Consider the following 19,036-nt stretch of genomic DNA (forward strand, 5'->3'; position numbering starts at 1 on the left):
TATAAACATAAACATATATGATATAAGGTGGACAAGAGAAGCATCTACTACACGTATTGTAATATTCTCTGTAATAAAGTTGCATGAAAATTTGCTTCCTACAGGAGACTCTGATTTATACAGTGATGGGGCAGTGAAATCTCTTGGATTCAGTAATACAAGAGGAAGAGTTGATTGATTTATTCTCTAAGTGCTACAGTTCCCAACAGAGGATCCTATTTAACATTACTGCTTATTTTGAACATGATAATTTTTCTGACCTTGAATATAAGATAATCTGTTGAGAAGCTCAGGTATCAGATATGTGATATTTCAATCATTCTATTCTTGGGACACTTTTCAAATGGGAGAAGAGGAGAATATCAGAACATAAGCTGTGGGGATAAAACCTCATCCGTCTTCTATTTTCTTCTTGCGGATATGGAAAAGATATGGAAAAATACTAGGAAGGGAGAAATCAAGATGATTTGATGAAAACAAGATAGATGACCCAAAGTCCACTATCGCTGGATATTTTAAGCATGTTTTTCTCTTCTAAAATATATCCTGATGCTGATTAATTCATTCCCACATAGATGAGTAATAAGTTAAACATTCCAAATCAATTTATGATTAACTGCCCAATTCTAAATATGTTTATTTGCATGAGTTTGGGAGTGCTTGTTATGCTTAAGAGTGAAGGTTAAACATTTTTGTTGATCACCACTGAAGCAGTAGTGAGCATGTGGGCATGCATCTGCATATGAGCCATCTAAAAAGCAGATAAGTTATTCTGACAAGTGGAAGGATAATGTCAGTCATGAAATCAGCTACCACAATGAAGCAAAAGGTGTAGTATACACAATACAACTCCTTATTCAAATCAGAATTATTAAAAAAAATAATGTTAAGTAGGCTTGGATAAAAACCGCAAGCGTTTGTTCCCAGGTTTCCAATTCATATTTAATGAAGATTTAATTGGGCCCCAGCATGTTTTGTTCCTATTAGCAGAAAAGAAAATGGTGCATTACCTTTTTAGTGGATATTTTTTTTGTATAACAACACCTTTAATAAATACTGACTTGAATTTGTAGGAAGAGAAAAATCGAAACTAAATTTATAATGTTTCCTAGTAGGCATAACAATATCAAGATTACATCCTAAAACTATTCTTTACAACATAATAACAAAAAAGTCAAAAAAGTACCCTGCATTTCATGGAGACTTCAGTTCACCTATATGTTTGATTAAGATTATTAATCTCTGCAACAAAAACTTTAATAAAACCATTGGTTATAAACAAAAAAGCAAAACCTGTAGAATGCATCCCCAGTGATGCTGACATGTCTAAAATGAGTAACCTATTTCTTGTGATCTACACTTTATCTGATGAAGTTTGTATTCTGTCATATGTGATAGATTCTAGCAAAAACTTTCCTACAGGTGCTTCTAAATAGTAAACATAGAACAGTAAGAATAAAAACAGCCTATATCAAATTCTTCTAGCATCCAGGAACATGGATAGAAAAGAAAGAAGGACTTTTTGATATGAACAGTATAACACTGTAGCAAAGATAAAATAATGCACAATGTCCATTTCTCTGGTACCCTTTGGTCATATACATATCAAGTGCACAGAGACACAAACAAACAATCTGCTTTCAACTAAAGCTGATGGGAACATATTAAAACTAGGCAATTCAAAAGGCCTTCCCATAGTTAGAGACAAAAAGGTTAAAAAAAACTGTTTGGCTCCCTTAAGTTACCAAGTGGATACTCAAAGACTGTATTAATTATTAAGTCTAAATACATCAATTTACTAATTCAAATATTGATGTAATGTGAAAATAAATTAAGATTAACTAGTATCCTACTTCTATAAAATGTGAGCCCAGGGGTTGTAAGTCAACTCACAACACAATAAAGGCAACCAGGGCAATATAAAATTTCCCCCAGGTGCTGTTAGCATGACAGTCTTAATTATTATTAAAATATGAAATAAGTAAATCAATTATTATTGAATAATGAAATAAGTAAAACAAATAACCTTCTCAAGGAAAACAGCCCAAAGATTTTGACTGAACAGCATATCTTCCCTATCTTTGCCATAATTTTCAGTGCTCTCAAGGGAGATCATGCATATTTTGTACATATAAACCTTCTATTTCTGTTGTTGCCAAAGTTCTTGTATTTAACAATAAACAGTATATTAAAATTTCTTATGTTTTTACTGTATTGTAAGCTGCCTAGATAGCAAGGATAGCAAGATGGGCAGCAAATAAGCATATAAATTAAATCAATAAACATCCAATAAGAAAATGCCATTCCCTCATCATTTTGCACATGCCAGGGATTTAAGTACATGAGGGACAATATATTTCTTATACTGCAAAGAAAACATAAGGAATACTCTGAGAGTTTCGGCCCACAGGACAGGAGAAATGCAGATCTATCACTGTAGATAATATTCAGCATAATTCTTCCAGACATTGGGACTGAAAGTATTTACTAGCCTGCTTAGACAAGAAGTGGACAAACAACTCTCCTACTTTATAAAATGCAGTTAAATGCAGTTTGCTATGAAAAGACGTGAGATTAGCCATCAACTGGATTGTTTTAAACAAATGTAGACATGCTTCTGGATACATTTGTAATGCATACTATGTATGATGACTATCTGCTCCCCAGGAAAACTCTGAATGCCAGTTACTGGGGAACAGCAGTAGAGATCTACTGCCTTCATGGCTTACTTGTGATCTTTCCAGTGGCAATTGGCTGGCCATTCTGGTAAGAGGATGCTGGACTAAACAGGCAATTGGTTTCATCCAAAGGTCTTATGAGAAGAAGCTATGTCAGAAACCTGAAAGGAGTGACAGCACAAATCAAAGAAAAATAGAAATTCATTATGAGAATCTTTAAGAGATTTCACAGAGCAGGCAAAGCTATCAAAGAGCAAGGTTCAATTTTTTATACAAGTTATAAACAGTGGGGTAATGAGGGGTGAAAAAACTCAAAGAGGCATTATAGCAACAAGTACAGCACTTTGACATTTTGTGAACAACATTTTTCCTTTGTTGGCTGGATACAATCTTTACTAATGACCACAAATTTACAGTACCCTTGAAAGAAGAACTGCTTTGAAATGAGATGGGTGGCAAATAAATTTAATAATAAATACATTTTTAAAAATACTGGCTTTTTAGAATACTAAATGGCCTAGAAATGCCAGCTTCCAGGCATGGCCAAACTCCATCCCTCCTTAAGTATTCAGATGTAAAAATATATGTTGTGGTCTAGTTCATATTATGTAATTTTGTTTTGGGTTATTTCTACACCATCTGTTTTTGGGAAACCGGGATCAAAATAGATTAACCACCTAGTCTAGGTTCATGAGCAGGACTTATTTTAACATCTTTCTCGCATTTTATCTTTCTACATAGCCTTATTTAAAAAAGGAATACTTTTACAGAATATTCCTTATTTCATTTTCAAATTGCCTGCCAGAAATGAACTACTTTACACGGGTAAAAAGAATGAATTGGATAAGGGACTGGGGGGGTGGGGGTGGGGGTATTTTTTTACACAGATCAAAGACACAGATATTGAATGCTTGGTAATCTCAACATTATTACTTTGCGTATTCTAGTACAGGTGATCTTCGACTTATGGCCACAATTGAGCCCAAACTTCCTGTTGCTAAATGAGACAGTTAAGTTAGTAACACGGTTGTTAAGTGAATCTGGCTTCCCCATTGACTTGCTTGTCAGAAGTCTGAAAAAATTACCACGACGCCAGGACACTGCAACTGTTATAAATATGAATCAGTTGCCATGCATCTGGTTTTAGACCATATGACCATGAGGATGCTGCTATGGTCATAAGAGTGAAAAACAGAAGTCACTTTTTTCAGTGCCACTGTTAACTTTGAACGGTTGGTAAACAAATTGTTGTAAGTCAAGGACTACCTGTACTATATATATCATACATGATCTTAATGCTCCTTAAAAATGACTCTGGTGAAATATCACAACCCAATATTGAAAGCAGGCAAACTAATCTGGGGCTCTGACGTTATTATCCTGAAGGCACCTGGAACGTTCATTAAATGAGATCTGAAGAAGTGATTAAAAGATGCAATTAGTTTGCACACAAGTTCTCCAACAGGTTTTTTTTGCTTCCTTTCTGATGTACAGTCTACAAGGAGGTTATAGTACCGAGACGAGCACCTCATGATAAAGGAAGTTCTTCTTAGGTTGGTAATCAGATCAATCCTAAAAATAACTCCATTTGCTGTAATTCCCAGGGCTGTTGTAAACTGTGTAATTTGAACTCTATGAAAACGCTGAATAGATGCAGTTGGTATGAGGTTAAAAAGAGACATCTGAAGAATGAGGATGTGAAAAGGGTAAAAACATGAAGTAGCACACTCAGATGGTTTGGAATATTTAGACAGCACTTTAGGGGAAACAGAGTAAGGACATAATTTTAAGGAGAGCTTTGGGAGAAAATAGAGATTGAAAGAGAGCATACAGTTTGATTTCTTATACTGCACTGGCTTTAAATCTGCTGTAGCTATGCATACATGTATTAATGTGCAACAAATTGTACAATGTAGATACAGACCTGAATATGAATCTTATTCCAATCTAGAGTGTGTATCTTTATTTAAATACGTATCCATAATATGTACCAGAACCATTTGACGCTTCCCAAACCTACTAAAGCAACAAATGTATAGATCTGAATGTGGGGAAATTCTTAAAAGGGAGATGCTACTATTACACCCTACTATCACAAGGCAGAAAAGAGGCGAATTACTACTGTCTTTGGGCAGAAGGATCAGGTTATCTGGTTGTTTTTCTAACACTCTAGAATGCTCCACCGAATTTCACTTCCAAGTCTAAGCTTACTTTGCTATAAGTACATGTACAGAATTACACAGGGTGGCAAGATAGATTCCCTTCTTTTAAAAAATTACCGTATATTTTCCCTCCAAATCTGTTTCTACCTGATTGATGATACAGACAGCCTGAGCATTTTATTAAAGGATATACAATCTTAGCTTTCTGGAGTTTTTCCTCATGTTTTTTGTACGTTATGCGCTATTATGTAGAGTACACAAATACAGTAAAGAAATAGTAAGCCAAAGTAAGTGAATTTCAAACCATTCACAAGATCCAGAGGCTACCTCATACATCACCTTTTGCTCTTTAGTTTTCTTATTTTTCTTTTCTTTTGGATCTCAACAACTTCCTCAGTTTTCCTATTCGTATTAACCCATTCACTACTTTGCAGCTGTATTCTCATTTATTCTCTATTTACATCCAAACTACTTCAAAATACTTATTTTGTACTGATTGCATTTATTTAGCATCCATTTATTCTAGCCCTCTTTATTTTATCATATATTAAGTATCCCATTCGCATTACATATCAACTCTTCCATATAACAAAGGATTAGAAGCATGCTCCCATGCGCAACCATTTTTTGCTTTTGACAAACACTATTCACAACAGACTACATACCTTTCTATCAGCATCTGCACGTCTTGAATTTTCCCAATCCATTTTCCTTTGATAAACAGTCAACAAAGACATAAATTCATCTACTTATTTTACACTCTTTATGAATAGTACAATCATTTACTCTATTTTCCCAATTAAACACAAATACAACTGCAACAAAGCTAACAGAATCTGCCCTCAGCCCTATTCTCACTTAATTGACTGGCACATGAATCAAATTTGCATCTTTATTGCTTGATGAAACAGTACCTCCCAAATATATCATTTTCTCTGATAGCTGAAAATGCAAATCATTTGGAAGCCAAAATAATGAAAATCAGAGAGCACTGTGAAAAAAAATAGGACTAAGATTAATATAAAGACCAAACTAATGACAATAGATACAGCAACCACCCTTAACATTTGACAATGAAAATATGAAAGTGGCAGATCAGTTTCTTTTGGTGTCAGGAAGCTGTAACAAATCTAAATATTTTATCAATTCATGTAGCATTCTACTCACCACACAAGTACAGAGATCAGAAGTGATGATTTTCCTCAGTCTATGGAAGTGAAAGTTAGATTTTGAGGAAGTAGAACAGTATTAGCATTGATGCTTTTGAATTTTGATGTTACAGAAGACTCTTGAGAATGGCACCGTTAGTCAAGGAAAGCAAAGGAAATAACCAATTATTGAACAAGTCAATTCAGAGTTTTCACTTGAGGGACAAAGACCAGGCTCCAAATTATCCTACTTTGGATTCATAATGCAAAGACCTCTCTGAAAAGTAGGGGAAAAGTGAAAGTGACAATCAGCAGCAAAGATAATGGATTCAATTACAGCGACAAAGTGTGCACCTTTGAAAGACCTGGAGAACCAGAAGGGAGGTAAAAGTTTATGGAAATGATCTATGTGGTTGTTGCAAGTTAACATTAACTTCATAGCCCATAATCAATCAACCCTTTCCAGAGGTTGGAGAATTTGCTTGAAGCCTTCAGCCAATCCCTGCCTAATGGCCAATGAGACAACATCTTGGATATCCCCTGGTCTATGCTCAAAGGTAGAGGCAGAAGCCAAAGGCCCACTGCTGTGGGAGTGAAGGTGGCTTCAGGCCTAGATTGAGAAAAGGTTCGAGGCCTGGAGGGAGGGGAAGGAGCATACGGCCCAGAAGCCTGTTGGAAATAAGGCCCAGATCTGCTGAGATCCTGAGGATCAGATTGTATTGCAGAAGCCTAGGAGACCAGGAAGGAGGATGGAGAGGCTCATAGATAACTTCTCCTCCCCTGGGAGGGTTTGGTTGGGGCCACGGGTATCACCTGAAACATGCTGTAGTCGCACTCCCTTCTGATGAATAGTTCTGTTGAACTGCCTCTCTAGGGCTGCATGTCTGCGATTTTCTGCCCTCAACTCAGCCTGAGTTGCCTTCTTAGGGGCTAGAGCCTTAGCTCTGATTTTAGCAGCCACCTACCTCTGGACTGATTGGGTGCATTGCCTACGTCTTTTTTTCTTATTGGGCTTAAGAGGCTGTTCCACTGGGGGGGGAAAGCTCTGCCTGAGCCTTATCTTGCTCCATTTGTAAAATAAAGGCTCTTGCAATGGAAAGAAACTGTTTGGAAATTTTTTGTATTAAGCCCCTTAGGGTATAAATTGGCCCCTGGGCTTACAAAATGGCCGCTCACTTCATGGTGGAAGTTTCAATCCAAGATGGCCGCTGACTAGGGGAAACAGGCTCCAACATCAAAGAATCGCTCCTTAGGCTATACAGAGCCCTGAGCAAGGGAAAAATGCAGCAACCAGCCACACGATCAGCTAGCTTGTGCTCTTACAAGTTTGCCAATCGTTTTTACGATCACTCCAAACCGAAGGCATGGGGGAGGTCTACAGACGCTGCCCAGCTTGCCTGCACAGAGCTCTGTAACACTGCTCCCAACGTTGCAGGAGAGACAGCCCTGCTCTCCTGGAAGAGCAGCTGCCCTGGAAGCTGCTTGAAGCGAGGAAAAAAAGTACTGAAGATTGCTGGTGAGTGCTATCTAAGAGAACGCTTTCAGAGACACAGCTACTGACTGAAAGGAGCTGAGTCAAAAGCTGGGGTCTCTCCCGGGGGCTGGCTTTTATATCTTAGTGCAGACTCAGCTAAATGACATCATAGGAAGGAGTCAACCCATCCTGGGCTCTCGATGCAGCATGGAGGAGAATATCCACTCTATTTCCTATTCCATTCTAAAGTTTTTCATTAAGTGGAGGATGAAAGGCTTTTTTCTTCTTCCTTCAGATGAATCCAATTTTCCAAGCATTAGTGACAAAACAATCTGCTTACTTCACCATGCCTTCTGGTTTATAGGAGTACAGAAGGGCAGTTAATCATATGGGAAGAAAGAAAAGCAAACAAATTGATGCAAGCCAAATGTTCATTCTTCTCCATAAGATAGCACACTAAAATCCAGCTCTTCTTTAATATTTATCTATTGATGTATATGATTTATAAATCTGGCCATCTCATTTCTGCAATTCTGTGTGGATAATAGTCATTAAAACAACAATGAACAGACTCAAATACTAAGAACTAAGTATGCCCAGAACAAAACTGGTAAAAAATAAAGAAAAACCTGGCCAAGCATGGGTAAAATTTAAGGTCTGAGGCTCCCTGTAGCAATAAGTGCACCAAAACATTAACATTTCTCCAATCTTACTGCTCAGCCCTCTTTGGGCTTTTTACTCAATACTGTTCTTTTTGTGTGTGTAGATTACTGTTCATTAAAAAAAAAAAGCCCACTGCTATACTGATTGCCAGTGGGTTTTCAAGTATGATTCAAGGTTCTGGCTGTCACCTTTAAAGTCCTATATGGTTTAAGTCCTCAGACTGACTGCTTCCAGTACACACTCTGCACTCTCTATATTGGGGTGTCAAAATCATAGCATCACGGCAGCGTCATGTGACGTATCAGGACTCTTCCCCCTTCGCTAAACCGGGTGTGAGCATGGCCAGCACATGACGCATCCAGCCTGTGGGTCGGGAGTTTGACAAACCTGCTTTATATGATCAGGAAGAGAAGGGGGTCTTTTAATTTTTCTATTACTGCCCTCAAAGTAGTCCTCCTCTGTTACAACCACTTCCTATGGCATGGTGTTCCCATCATGGCTTCAAGCAGCTTCTCTGACCTTAGGAGTTTGCTTGCAGACATTTCATTATCCAACAGATAACATCAACAGTGTACTATTATGCTATGAATATCCTTTGGTTGGTCCAGGAAGCCTTGGAAGTCTACAATGCATATGGCCCTCTGGAGATTCTGATTATCTATACTAACAGAGAGTCTTTTGTTAGTGCCATAAAGTTAATGATGATTGAGTTACAACAGTTCATTTAATGACTGTTCAAAGTTACAACAGCACTGACCATTTTTCACACGATTGTTGCAGCATCCCCATAGTCACATGATCAAAATTCAAATGCTTGGCAACTGTTTAATTTTCATGATGGTTGCAGTGTACCAGGGTCATTTTATCACTTTTTGTGACCTTCTGACATGCGAAGTCAATGGGGAAACCAGATTCACTTAACAACCATATTACTAACTTAACAACTGCAGCAATTCACTTAACAACTCTAAGAAAAGTCGTAAAATGGGGAACATTCATTTAACAAATGTCTCACTCAGCAACATAAATTATGGGCTCAATTGTGGCCATAAGTCGAGGACTATCTGCATTGCTGTAATATATTTAAACCCAGTTATGATTGGAGTACAGTCATGTGAAAAAGCATACCCCATTGATTTTCTCTCACTTCTTCAGCACATTTCAACATACAGATATCTGATCTTTCTTTCAACAAATATCATGTATTATTTACACTTTGTAATCCACTGCGTAATTTAAATAAACATAAGTGCAAATTTCTCATGTGGAAAAAGTAAAGCCTACATTTATCCTTACCTCAAATAGCTAAAATCAGAATCATGTGCACCACACCAGAATCAGGTGTGAGTGGTAAGAACATTATTAAAGAGGACCTAGAAGAAACATGTCCTATTTTAAACCTCAGCCATGTAATTTGATTTGTTCTTTGTTGTTGAAGTGTGTGATATCAGTATGCCTAGATTAAAGTCACTTTTTTGGAAGGAAGGTTTATATGATCCCTATGAAGAGCATCTATAATGGGAAGGGATTTCAAAAGATTGTCAAATAGTTGGACATCAATCACTTCACTGACTGGAAGATACATGTTAGAAGATACACTGGAAGATACATGGGGAGAAAAGTTTTCTAACAATTGCCACCTTGCACAGGCCAGGCCATCACAGCAAGCAGGATGCAAGATGCTGAAAGAGGTCTCACAGAATCCTAGAATTGTGTCACATGATCAACAGATAGTTCTTGCCACTATTGATACCAGAGTGCATGAGTCTACCATTAAAAAGAGGTTGCACAAATTAGATCTACATGAGAGATACACTAGGAGGAACTGCCAAAAAGAACATCAGGACAAGACTAACATTTGCTCATGAAGAGCTAAGCAAAGACAGGACAGGATACTAATTATAAAGCAGAGTGGTGGAAATGTTATGTTTGAGGCTGCTTTGCCACATTAGAGCCTGGACAGCTCACCAGCACAGAATCTACTATGAATTTTTGATGGATGCCTGACGATAGCATAAGACCCTCTGTCAGATGACTGAAGTTCAGCTGAAAATGGAGCTTGCAACATGACAATGACACTAAACATTCCAATAAATCTGCCAAAGAGTGGCTGAAAAAAAAGGGTTATCTTTATATTTTGTTTGAATGAACATACAATGTATTTGTCCACCTATGTAAGTTTTTTTTTACTAACTTTTGTACTAACTTTTTTACATTGACTGTATGTGTTGCTCAGTCAGTTGCGACTGAAGTAGTTTATATAAATAATGAACACATACAAATTTAGTTTTTAAAGTACAGTTTGAGATAAAAACTTCTGAAAATGTGAATTAAGGTGGAAACTGTCAGCAATCCAACTGACAGAAATATTATTTAGCATTCTGCTGGTGTTATGAAACAAACAGCAACCACTTACAGAAATAATAACTTTCTGAATGTACAGCCTTCCACTGTAAAAGCCACATTAAGCCATCTGGTGTCATTATCTAGAACATGATGTGCTATGAAACTGGTAAACATGACTCCATCTTAACCTGCACAAAGAGTGTTTGTCTAAGTCATGCAGCTGCAGTTCTCTATCAGATTCAATTAATGCTTCAATAAGATTACTTGAGAACAGAGAAATACAGTAAGAAACATAATAAAATAATATATAATAGCAAATTTTATTAAAAACCGCACATAAAAATCCAACATTTCAACCACTATTATTTGCTATTATTTGCTTAAAAATTAAAATAAATGATTCTGGTAACCATATGGAAAATATAAATTATCTGTATGGTCCAAATATCGCACCTTTGGGTAATTCAACAACTACACAGTCTGTCCAACTCAGCTCTTTTTATTGGTAATATATGTTTGAACCTGTACGTTGATATGGCCTATAGGCTATATGTATATGTATATGTATAATAGATTTTATGTAGATGATACCTATGTCATAATAAAAAGGACCAACTTGAGAAAACATATAAAACTATCAACAACATCTTCAAAATTTTCAAGAGAAAAAGAAAATAACAATACAGGTAGTCCTCAATTTATGACCACAATTGAGCCCATGTTTCTGTTGTTAAGTGAGACGTTTGTTACATGAATTTTGCCTAATTTTATGACTTTTCTTGTCTTAGTTGTTAAGTGAATCACTGCAGTTGATAAGTTAGTAACCTGGTTGTTAAGTGAATCTAGCTTTCCCATTGAATTTGCTTGCCAGAAGACTACAAAAGGTGAATACATGATCAGCAACAATCCTAAATATGAACCAACTGTAAAACATCTGACTTTTGATCACATATTCCTGGGGATGCTGCAATGGTTGTAAGTGTGAAAAATGGTCATAAGTCACTTTTTTTAGTGCTGTTGTAACTTTGAATGAAAAGAACTCTTGTGAGTCGAGGACTACCTGTTCTGATGACAAATTAGAAACATAAGGCTATTGAAAAGCCACCCATGCCAACTAAGCACTCCACTACCAAATAACAAGAGAAGCTGTGTAAGAACAGTATTTACATGAGCACAAATATATTGCAGCAACCCTGAACATTAGAAAAAAGAAACAGATCATCTATACAGTATCTTCTGACAAAGTGAATATCCACGGAACATTATCACAAAGTGTTTCATCATTCAACCTACTATAGCACGACCAACATAAGCTATGAAAAGGGTAACATTGTCATACTCAAAAACATTTCAGAAACTACCATCAGACTATTACAACCACATGGCATCAGCACAGCACACAAAACATTCCAAGCAAACCAAAAAACGAAACAGGAGGCATCTAAAGCATAGCCACTATGTAGAACAAAACAGGCAGAAGACTAGCAGAAGAACATCCACGAACACTAATTAGCAATCAGAAGACATGATGAAAACTCCTTCATTTCACAGCACATGGACAGACTTAACTGTAGTTTCAACTGGGAAACTGTGACATGTTAGATTAAGACAAGTCCCAAAGTGACAGAGAGTTCCTTGAAGCCCGGCACTCAGACATATAGAGATAAACAACATCTACATACCACTGAAAATGACAATAAAAAAACCAAAAAAGAAACAAATTCAAAACACCTCAACACCAGCAATCAACATCCATTGATTAACACTAGTTCAACAATCAAGAAGTAAACAATATTCCAATCAACGATCTACCAATTCAGGAAAACAAGCTAACAGTTAACAATAGTAAACAGCCTATTCAAGGAACTACCAAGACCACTCTCACCAACACTGACAGGATAAGCCACTAGTATATAAAAATAAGAGTAAGCCCCATTCCTTTGTAGCACTGATTATGTTATCTAGTTTGATAATGAAATGTTTACAAGAAACTACTAAGCTCAGAAAGGACCAGGATCCCAGTTATCCTGAGCTCCAGATATTCTCCTCTAACAGAGTTTGTGTAGTTTTGTGAAATATGAGAGCCACAGATACACTATTTTATAATTCTTTTGAGGAAATTATTAAAGAAAATTGAAGAGTTTAAAATGGAGGATTGCTTATTCTTATAGATCTGTCATAATAACATATTGTGTTTTTTTTCTATTTACTCATATATGGCTTGAGAAATAGTACTAAGTCCTTCAAGCAAATGATTGGATCAGTATGATTTTATCACTATTCTTCATTCTGAGGAGAAGGAATGTATTATCCATATTCTGTACAGTAGATTTAATGCCCAATTCTGATATCTTACAGTTTTCCATGAATTACTTTCATAGGCTGCAGAAAGATATGTAGAGTTAAAGATAAGGAGGAGGTGGAAAAAACTCTAGAGTATATAGTCTTTTCTATTGGAAGAGCATGTACTCATTTAGTAATCTTTCATCAATAAAATCTGTTAATAATAACTTATAATTGTTCTTTTCCTATATGACAAGATAGTTATACTCCTTTAACAAAGAAAAGTACTTTAATAATAACCATGTGGCTTCAAGTGCATCTGCTAAATTCATAAAACAGAATGAATGTTTTCCAGCTATTCCAAGTAATTTCCTTGCTCATTCTAGGTTTCACACTTAGTACAATAATAGAATACTGAACACCTTGGCAACAAGAGAAAAGAAAATATAGTACTCAGACAGTGAAGGAAATGTCCACTCCATACTGAACTATCATAATTGCAGCAGTTTCTAAATGAATTGGCCTTTTCAGTCCCTTCCTATCTGTCTGCCTTTTCTCAAAGTGCTTTTGGAAACCCTGTGGAATGACACTGTGCCATTTTCCAAATTTAATAAGCCTCCAGTGAAACCCAACCCATTTAATCTTTTCAACAAGCTTACCTGGTACAATAAATTTTGGAAGGACAAAAAGTTATGTTCCATTGTGCTATACCTTTATTCATCATAAACAATTGGAGGGTCTGATGGAATTCATGATGCCTATCTAAAATGTTTAATAATACATAAATAAATCCAACTTCAGGAGTCTCAGTATTTTCAGGGAATTATGTAGCCATAGCTCTTTATATTATTTTATTATGTATACATTTGAGGATGGATTTGAAATATCCCATTAAAATGTTCAAACAGTTTATGTAGGTCACCATTTCAAACCAGAATTATTGTGTTAGAAAAAATGTAATGGGAATTATGTGCAAAACAAACTGAACTGAAGAAGCTTCTTGGATGCAAAACAAAAATTTTCAAAGGAAAAATAACAAGAAAGTCCAACTGCATTTTTGAAAAAGCACCTTTGAAACAGATATGACCTCGATGGTTAAGAATCTCCATAGACATACAAAATAAAAGTTCATAACAATGAAGTCAATTGATAAAATATCAAGATTCCTACTTAACAAGAATAATTAATACTATTCAGTCACTTATATGATTTTGATGGCCACCCATTTAGTGATTTATGATATTTCTAGGAAACTTGAATATATGTCCTATGCTACCATATAATGTCTTTGGGAGATTTCTAATTTTTCGGGGGGTGAGGGGGAGCAACAATTGCTTTCTTCAAAAGACTGGCTCAATACTTATACGGCATTTTGATCATTACAAACGTGTATAAAAGGCACTAATGCTATTATTGTACAGCTTTCGGTCCTATGTTTCTTGGTTTTATGGTAGGATTTGATTTTTTTAATAAATTATATAGCCACCTACAACTCAGGGAGATTGTAAAAAGAAAAAACAATAACCAGAGGGGGGAAAAGAACATTGAAATGATAAAGTGCAATAAAACATGCTAATGCTGGGCAACTTCAAATCAAACAGAACAATTAAAAACAACCAACATGGATATCAACCTCCCAACCAGGACTGGGGGAAGGTGGTACAGTTTTGACCGCCCTTTGCAGGCTGGGTTGGGGCCATCTGGATCTTGGATAGGATGCTGTTCGCAGGTCATGCTTTCTGAATCGTGTCAGACAATACTGCTTAACTAACAGATAGAGATAATTGGAGACAGATAGTCCTTCAAGTACCTAGGGCTTGTGTCAAAAAGATCTTTGCGGCACCTTTAATGGAACCCTCAAATCCACCAATAACCAGTGCAGCTTACAAACTGGTGCATCAAGGTCCTGTCTTAACTATTACCTTCTGGGCCAGTTGTGGCTTCCAAGTTGTTTTCAGAGGCAGCCCCATGTAGAGAATGTGTCACAACAACAACAACAACATAAGAAACTAAGACTAAGGCCAAGAACAGGGTTCCCAATAATGGTGGAAAGAGGGAAGTGCAGTTCAGGATAGACAAGAAGAAGGTAAAATACTGAATTTGAGTCTCCAGGGCCAGATGAATAACATCCCTAAGTAATGAGGGAATCAATGGAGAATCGTTGACTGTAATCTTGGAGACCTAGAGAACTGGTGAGACCCCAGAAGACTGGAGGGTACTAAATGTTGCCCCTATCTTTAAATTGGGGAAAGAAGAGGACCTGGGAAATTATAGATCTGTCATCTTGGCACCTCTAAATGTCAATGTCCTCAAACAATTATTAGAAAATATTATCTGTGAACACCTAAAATTGTGACAATTTTCAAAAGCCAGGATGAGTTAGAAATAAGTCACACTAGACCAGCCTTATTGCCTTTTCTGATTAACTTAATAAATTGTGTGAATGCTGTGGATATAAAAGCACATACAATGTTTCTCAAAATGTTATTGTAAAAAGACTAATAAAATATAGGTTAGAAGACAAAACTTTTAATGGATTCAGAGCTGGCTGAATAACCGCACCCAGAAATACTAAGTAGTTTTAAATTAGACTGTACAGTAGTCTTGAATGGAGGGCTGCAGGCTGTATCCTGAGTCCTGTGCTGCTTTTTTATTAATGATTTGGATGAAAAGGTTCAGGAGATGATTATCAAAACAAGGAGTGGCCAGCACTTGAGATTTAAAAAATATAAACAGGCTTGAACAACAGGTCAAAATGAACACAATTAATTTTAACAGAGAGAAATGTAGAGTCATGTATCTGGGAAGGAAAAACAAAAGGTAAAAGTATAGGGCAGGGGAAAGCTGACTTGGCAGCAGCATAAATGAAAAGATCCGATTCTGCTATAAGAACACAAGCCAACTATGTGATACAAATGCTAAAAGGGAAATGCTATTTTAGGGTGCACTAATAGGAACATAGAGTCCATGTGAAGCAATTGTCCCACTCTAGTCTGCCTTGGCCATGCTCAAATGGGAACATTTGTGTATAATTTTGGGCAACTAAATCTAAGAAGAACACAAATAAACTGGAGGAAATTCAGAAAAGGCCTCAATACTGTGAGGGGACTGAAAAACCATGTCCTAAGAGGAACAGATAAGGAATTGGATGGACCATAGAAGAAAAGTCTGAGCGGATATATGATAGTAAATTTCAGGTATCTAAAGGTTTGTCATATACAGGTTCAGTCTCTGTCCCACCAGAAGATAGGATCAGAAGCATGGTTGAAACTAGAAGGAAGTATATCAATTCAAGATATATATTCAAGAAGGAATTTCTTAAGAATCAAAACTGTCAACCAGTGAAACAGATTATCTGATGAAATGGCATGTTCTCTTTTACTAAAAGTCCAGAGAAGCTGGATAAACACCTGTCCAAAACCTTTAGGATATCAGATGGTTGAACTAAATAACCTCTGAATATCTTATATTCCATGAGTCTATCTATTGGTGCAAGTTCCAAGTTCCAATTTTTTAAACTCTTTTGTTGGGGTTTGGGCAAATCCTTATGACTTGCAAAGAGTTCCAACTGTTTTATGTTTTCCTTTGGGTTTTTTAGATTTCCACATCAATCATTTAGAAGTACATGAAAGCAGAGTACTCTATAAATTCATAAAATCCCACAGGTTTCTTCTTACAGATGCAAATATAAACTTTGCCTGCATGTGCGCATGCGCACCCACACATATATACATATTCTAAAAAATCATTTAGACATTTTTTATATTTTGAGTTTTATTTTAATGGGTCATCAAGCACACTTTCAGCAGTGTTCATTCATACGGTAATAAAAGTAAAATATAAATAGAATATAGAACAAAACTATGTAAAATTTTGACAAAACATATGATCTACAGTAATAAAAGTTGTGGTAGATTAGTAGATAAGATCTTACTAAATGTTTATGAAACTACAAATTCTTTGCCTTAAGAACCATAAATGTAGGTACCAAACAAGCTTTTCAGAAGAGGGTGATTCAGAAACAGGATGCCATTTCTGAAAAGGACTTTTTTTTTGTTGGCACTCTCCATACTTCACAGTGTGGGAAAAACTGGAGAAGAGTTTTTGATGAAAGTCTTATCATCTAGATTTTAAAGTATGGTAAGAAAAGATGCTTCCACAGATTACTTGCTCTAAGCCTTTTATGATGACAGAAAAGTATAAACTCTGACACTGAAGGAAGGAATACAGATTATTTGCCAAATTAGTGTTAATATTTGCATAGTAAACAAAACAACACATAACTTCTAGTAGTAGAATTTCCAGCTAGCAGAATTTGTTTCCATGTACTTTAATTGTCATAAACATAATTCTTGCTAGAACTGTGTTCACCATCGTAACCTAGTAGGAATAAATGCCTACAGATTGTTACACATTCATTTTACTATGTGACATCAAGTTTAAGAGTTAAGTCTTTAAAAGGCCTTTATAAAATTCATCTATGTTGCAGTTTGTCTTTATGGGCATGGCATGGGAAGGATACTGTAAAATCTCCAGTCAGAGATGGCATTTGCTGATTCTCTGAACTACTCAAAATTTCCGCTACCGGTTCTCCAGAACTGGGCAGAACCTGTTAAATACCACCTCTGGAATTACCATAAAAGATTATGCTTATAATGTTCATTTTTTAATCTACACTCTGCCTTCCAGTACTTTTGCATTCTGATCCATTTTTATCTATTAAATGCATTATAACAACAATTGTCTATTTTACTATATTGTCCTTTTGCATGTTTAATCCAGAAATTTATTTTTCAAATGGCCTCCCATTTTAGCAGCATCATTTCTACACAGAAGAAAGTGATCTGGACTAGCACTTGGTTATGCTACACATCTTCCATCTAACTGCTTTATTCTTCCCCAGTTCCTACAATAATAGGAAGCTTATGTTCACCACCCTCTCTACATTTAGATGTTACAATACAGCTTGAAGTTTGTTCTTAGGAATACATTTATATTTTTGCAATATAAGCTAAGTAAGGATTGCACTTTGCAGTTATTCAATATTTTTATTAACGATTTCAATAAGAGATAAGTTGCTTATCAAATTTTGTGGAGGACAAAATTGGGAGATCTGGCCAGCATACCAGTTGACAAAACAAGATTGGATAGATTGGGAGGAACAAGATATCCTTCAACTGTCAGAACCTAAAGTACTATGTTTTGGAAAGGAAATAAAATTAGGATACATAGACAAAATGGTTGATTCGTGTTTGAAGGCAGTACACTGGAGCAGGGCTTAGGTGTCATCATTGACAACAAGTTGAACAGAGATGTTGCGTCAGCTGCTGGAAGGGCTAATATAGTTCTGGGTTGCATTAGAAGAAGCACTGTATCAAATATGTGTAAAGTTCTTATTCCTTTTTTAGGCTATATTAGTGAGACCACACCTGGAATACTGTGTCATTCTGGAAATCACATTTCTTTAAAAAAAATTGATAAGTCAGAATATATTCATAAAACAAAAAAGATGACATAGGAAATAAGTAGGGAAGTTGAGTCTGGGATGCCAGTGAAAATAGTCAGGAACAGTTTTCCACTGCTACAGAAATTAGGACCAGAGATAGTCAATATATGTTGCAGCTATCAAGATTTCATAAGCAAAAAGTTCCTAAAGTAAGAAGTGTACAAGTTTGCATTTTTATCCACAGGTTGCTGCTGTTGGTGCTGAAGTCTGTTTCAACTCATAAGTTGCAGATTGTATACCTATAAAGTAACAGAAGATAGAAAAGGCTTCTGCCTGAAACACTAAAGATTAGTTGCAAAACAGAATAGCATGTACTTTACTGGGGTACGTGTATAAATAGTCTAATTTAGCACAGTGCAAGATTTATGTTCTTAAACTAAGAACTTCTGCAGCAGAAACCACAAACTAGCTGAGCTTTGAAACAAGGTTCCTTAGCTGACAGGGTATGCTTTTCTGATGTGTGAGAAAAGAATATTTTTTTTACTTATTTTATATGCTATGAGCAAACTTAGTACTCTGCAGAGTAAATGAAAATAAATGAGAACAGTAAGAATAGTTGCCATCAAAACTCAGAATTTAGATCCTGAAGAGTATTTATTTGTACAGTAGAGATGAATATTGCAAGCTGGCCAGTTGTATTTTTTCCAATGTTATCAGCCCTTCCTGACCTGCGTATTCCAGATCAATTTGCATAATCTCTTGCCAGGCTCAGGAAGACTGTTCTGTATTTCAGGAAAAGCTAAAATATAGCCACAATCTAAATTCATGGGCAAGTA

General features: G+C 36.1%; 1 protein-coding gene across 5 annotated transcripts in view; it reads right to left on the bottom strand.

Annotated features, from left to right (window-relative positions):
- Positions 1–19,036, bottom strand: part of MAPKAPK3 (MAPK activated protein kinase 3) — a 56,186-nt gene that overhangs the window by 18,970 nt on the left and 18,180 nt on the right. For 2 of the 5 annotated variants that reach the window (XM_087924057.1, XM_087924056.1), the window contains exon 3: positions 2,730–2,839. The exons of 2 other annotated variants lie outside the window; for them this stretch is intronic. In XM_087924057.1, coding sequence (XP_087780183.1) covers positions 2,730–2,804 — 75 coding nt within the window. In that variant the 5' untranslated portion in view covers positions 2,805–2,839. Of the gene's footprint in view, positions 1–2,729; positions 2,840–5,505; positions 5,547–19,036 lie in introns of those variants that run through there. One more of the 5 variants, XM_087924058.1, reaches the window with a different exon arrangement.

The sequence above is a fragment of the Pseudonaja textilis genome, chromosome 2, assembly GCF_049901715.1.
Source record: "Pseudonaja textilis isolate UNSWEBS1 chromosome 2, rPseTex1.2, whole genome shotgun sequence".
Taxonomy (NCBI): Eukaryota; Metazoa; Chordata; class Lepidosauria; order Squamata; family Elapidae; genus Pseudonaja; species Pseudonaja textilis.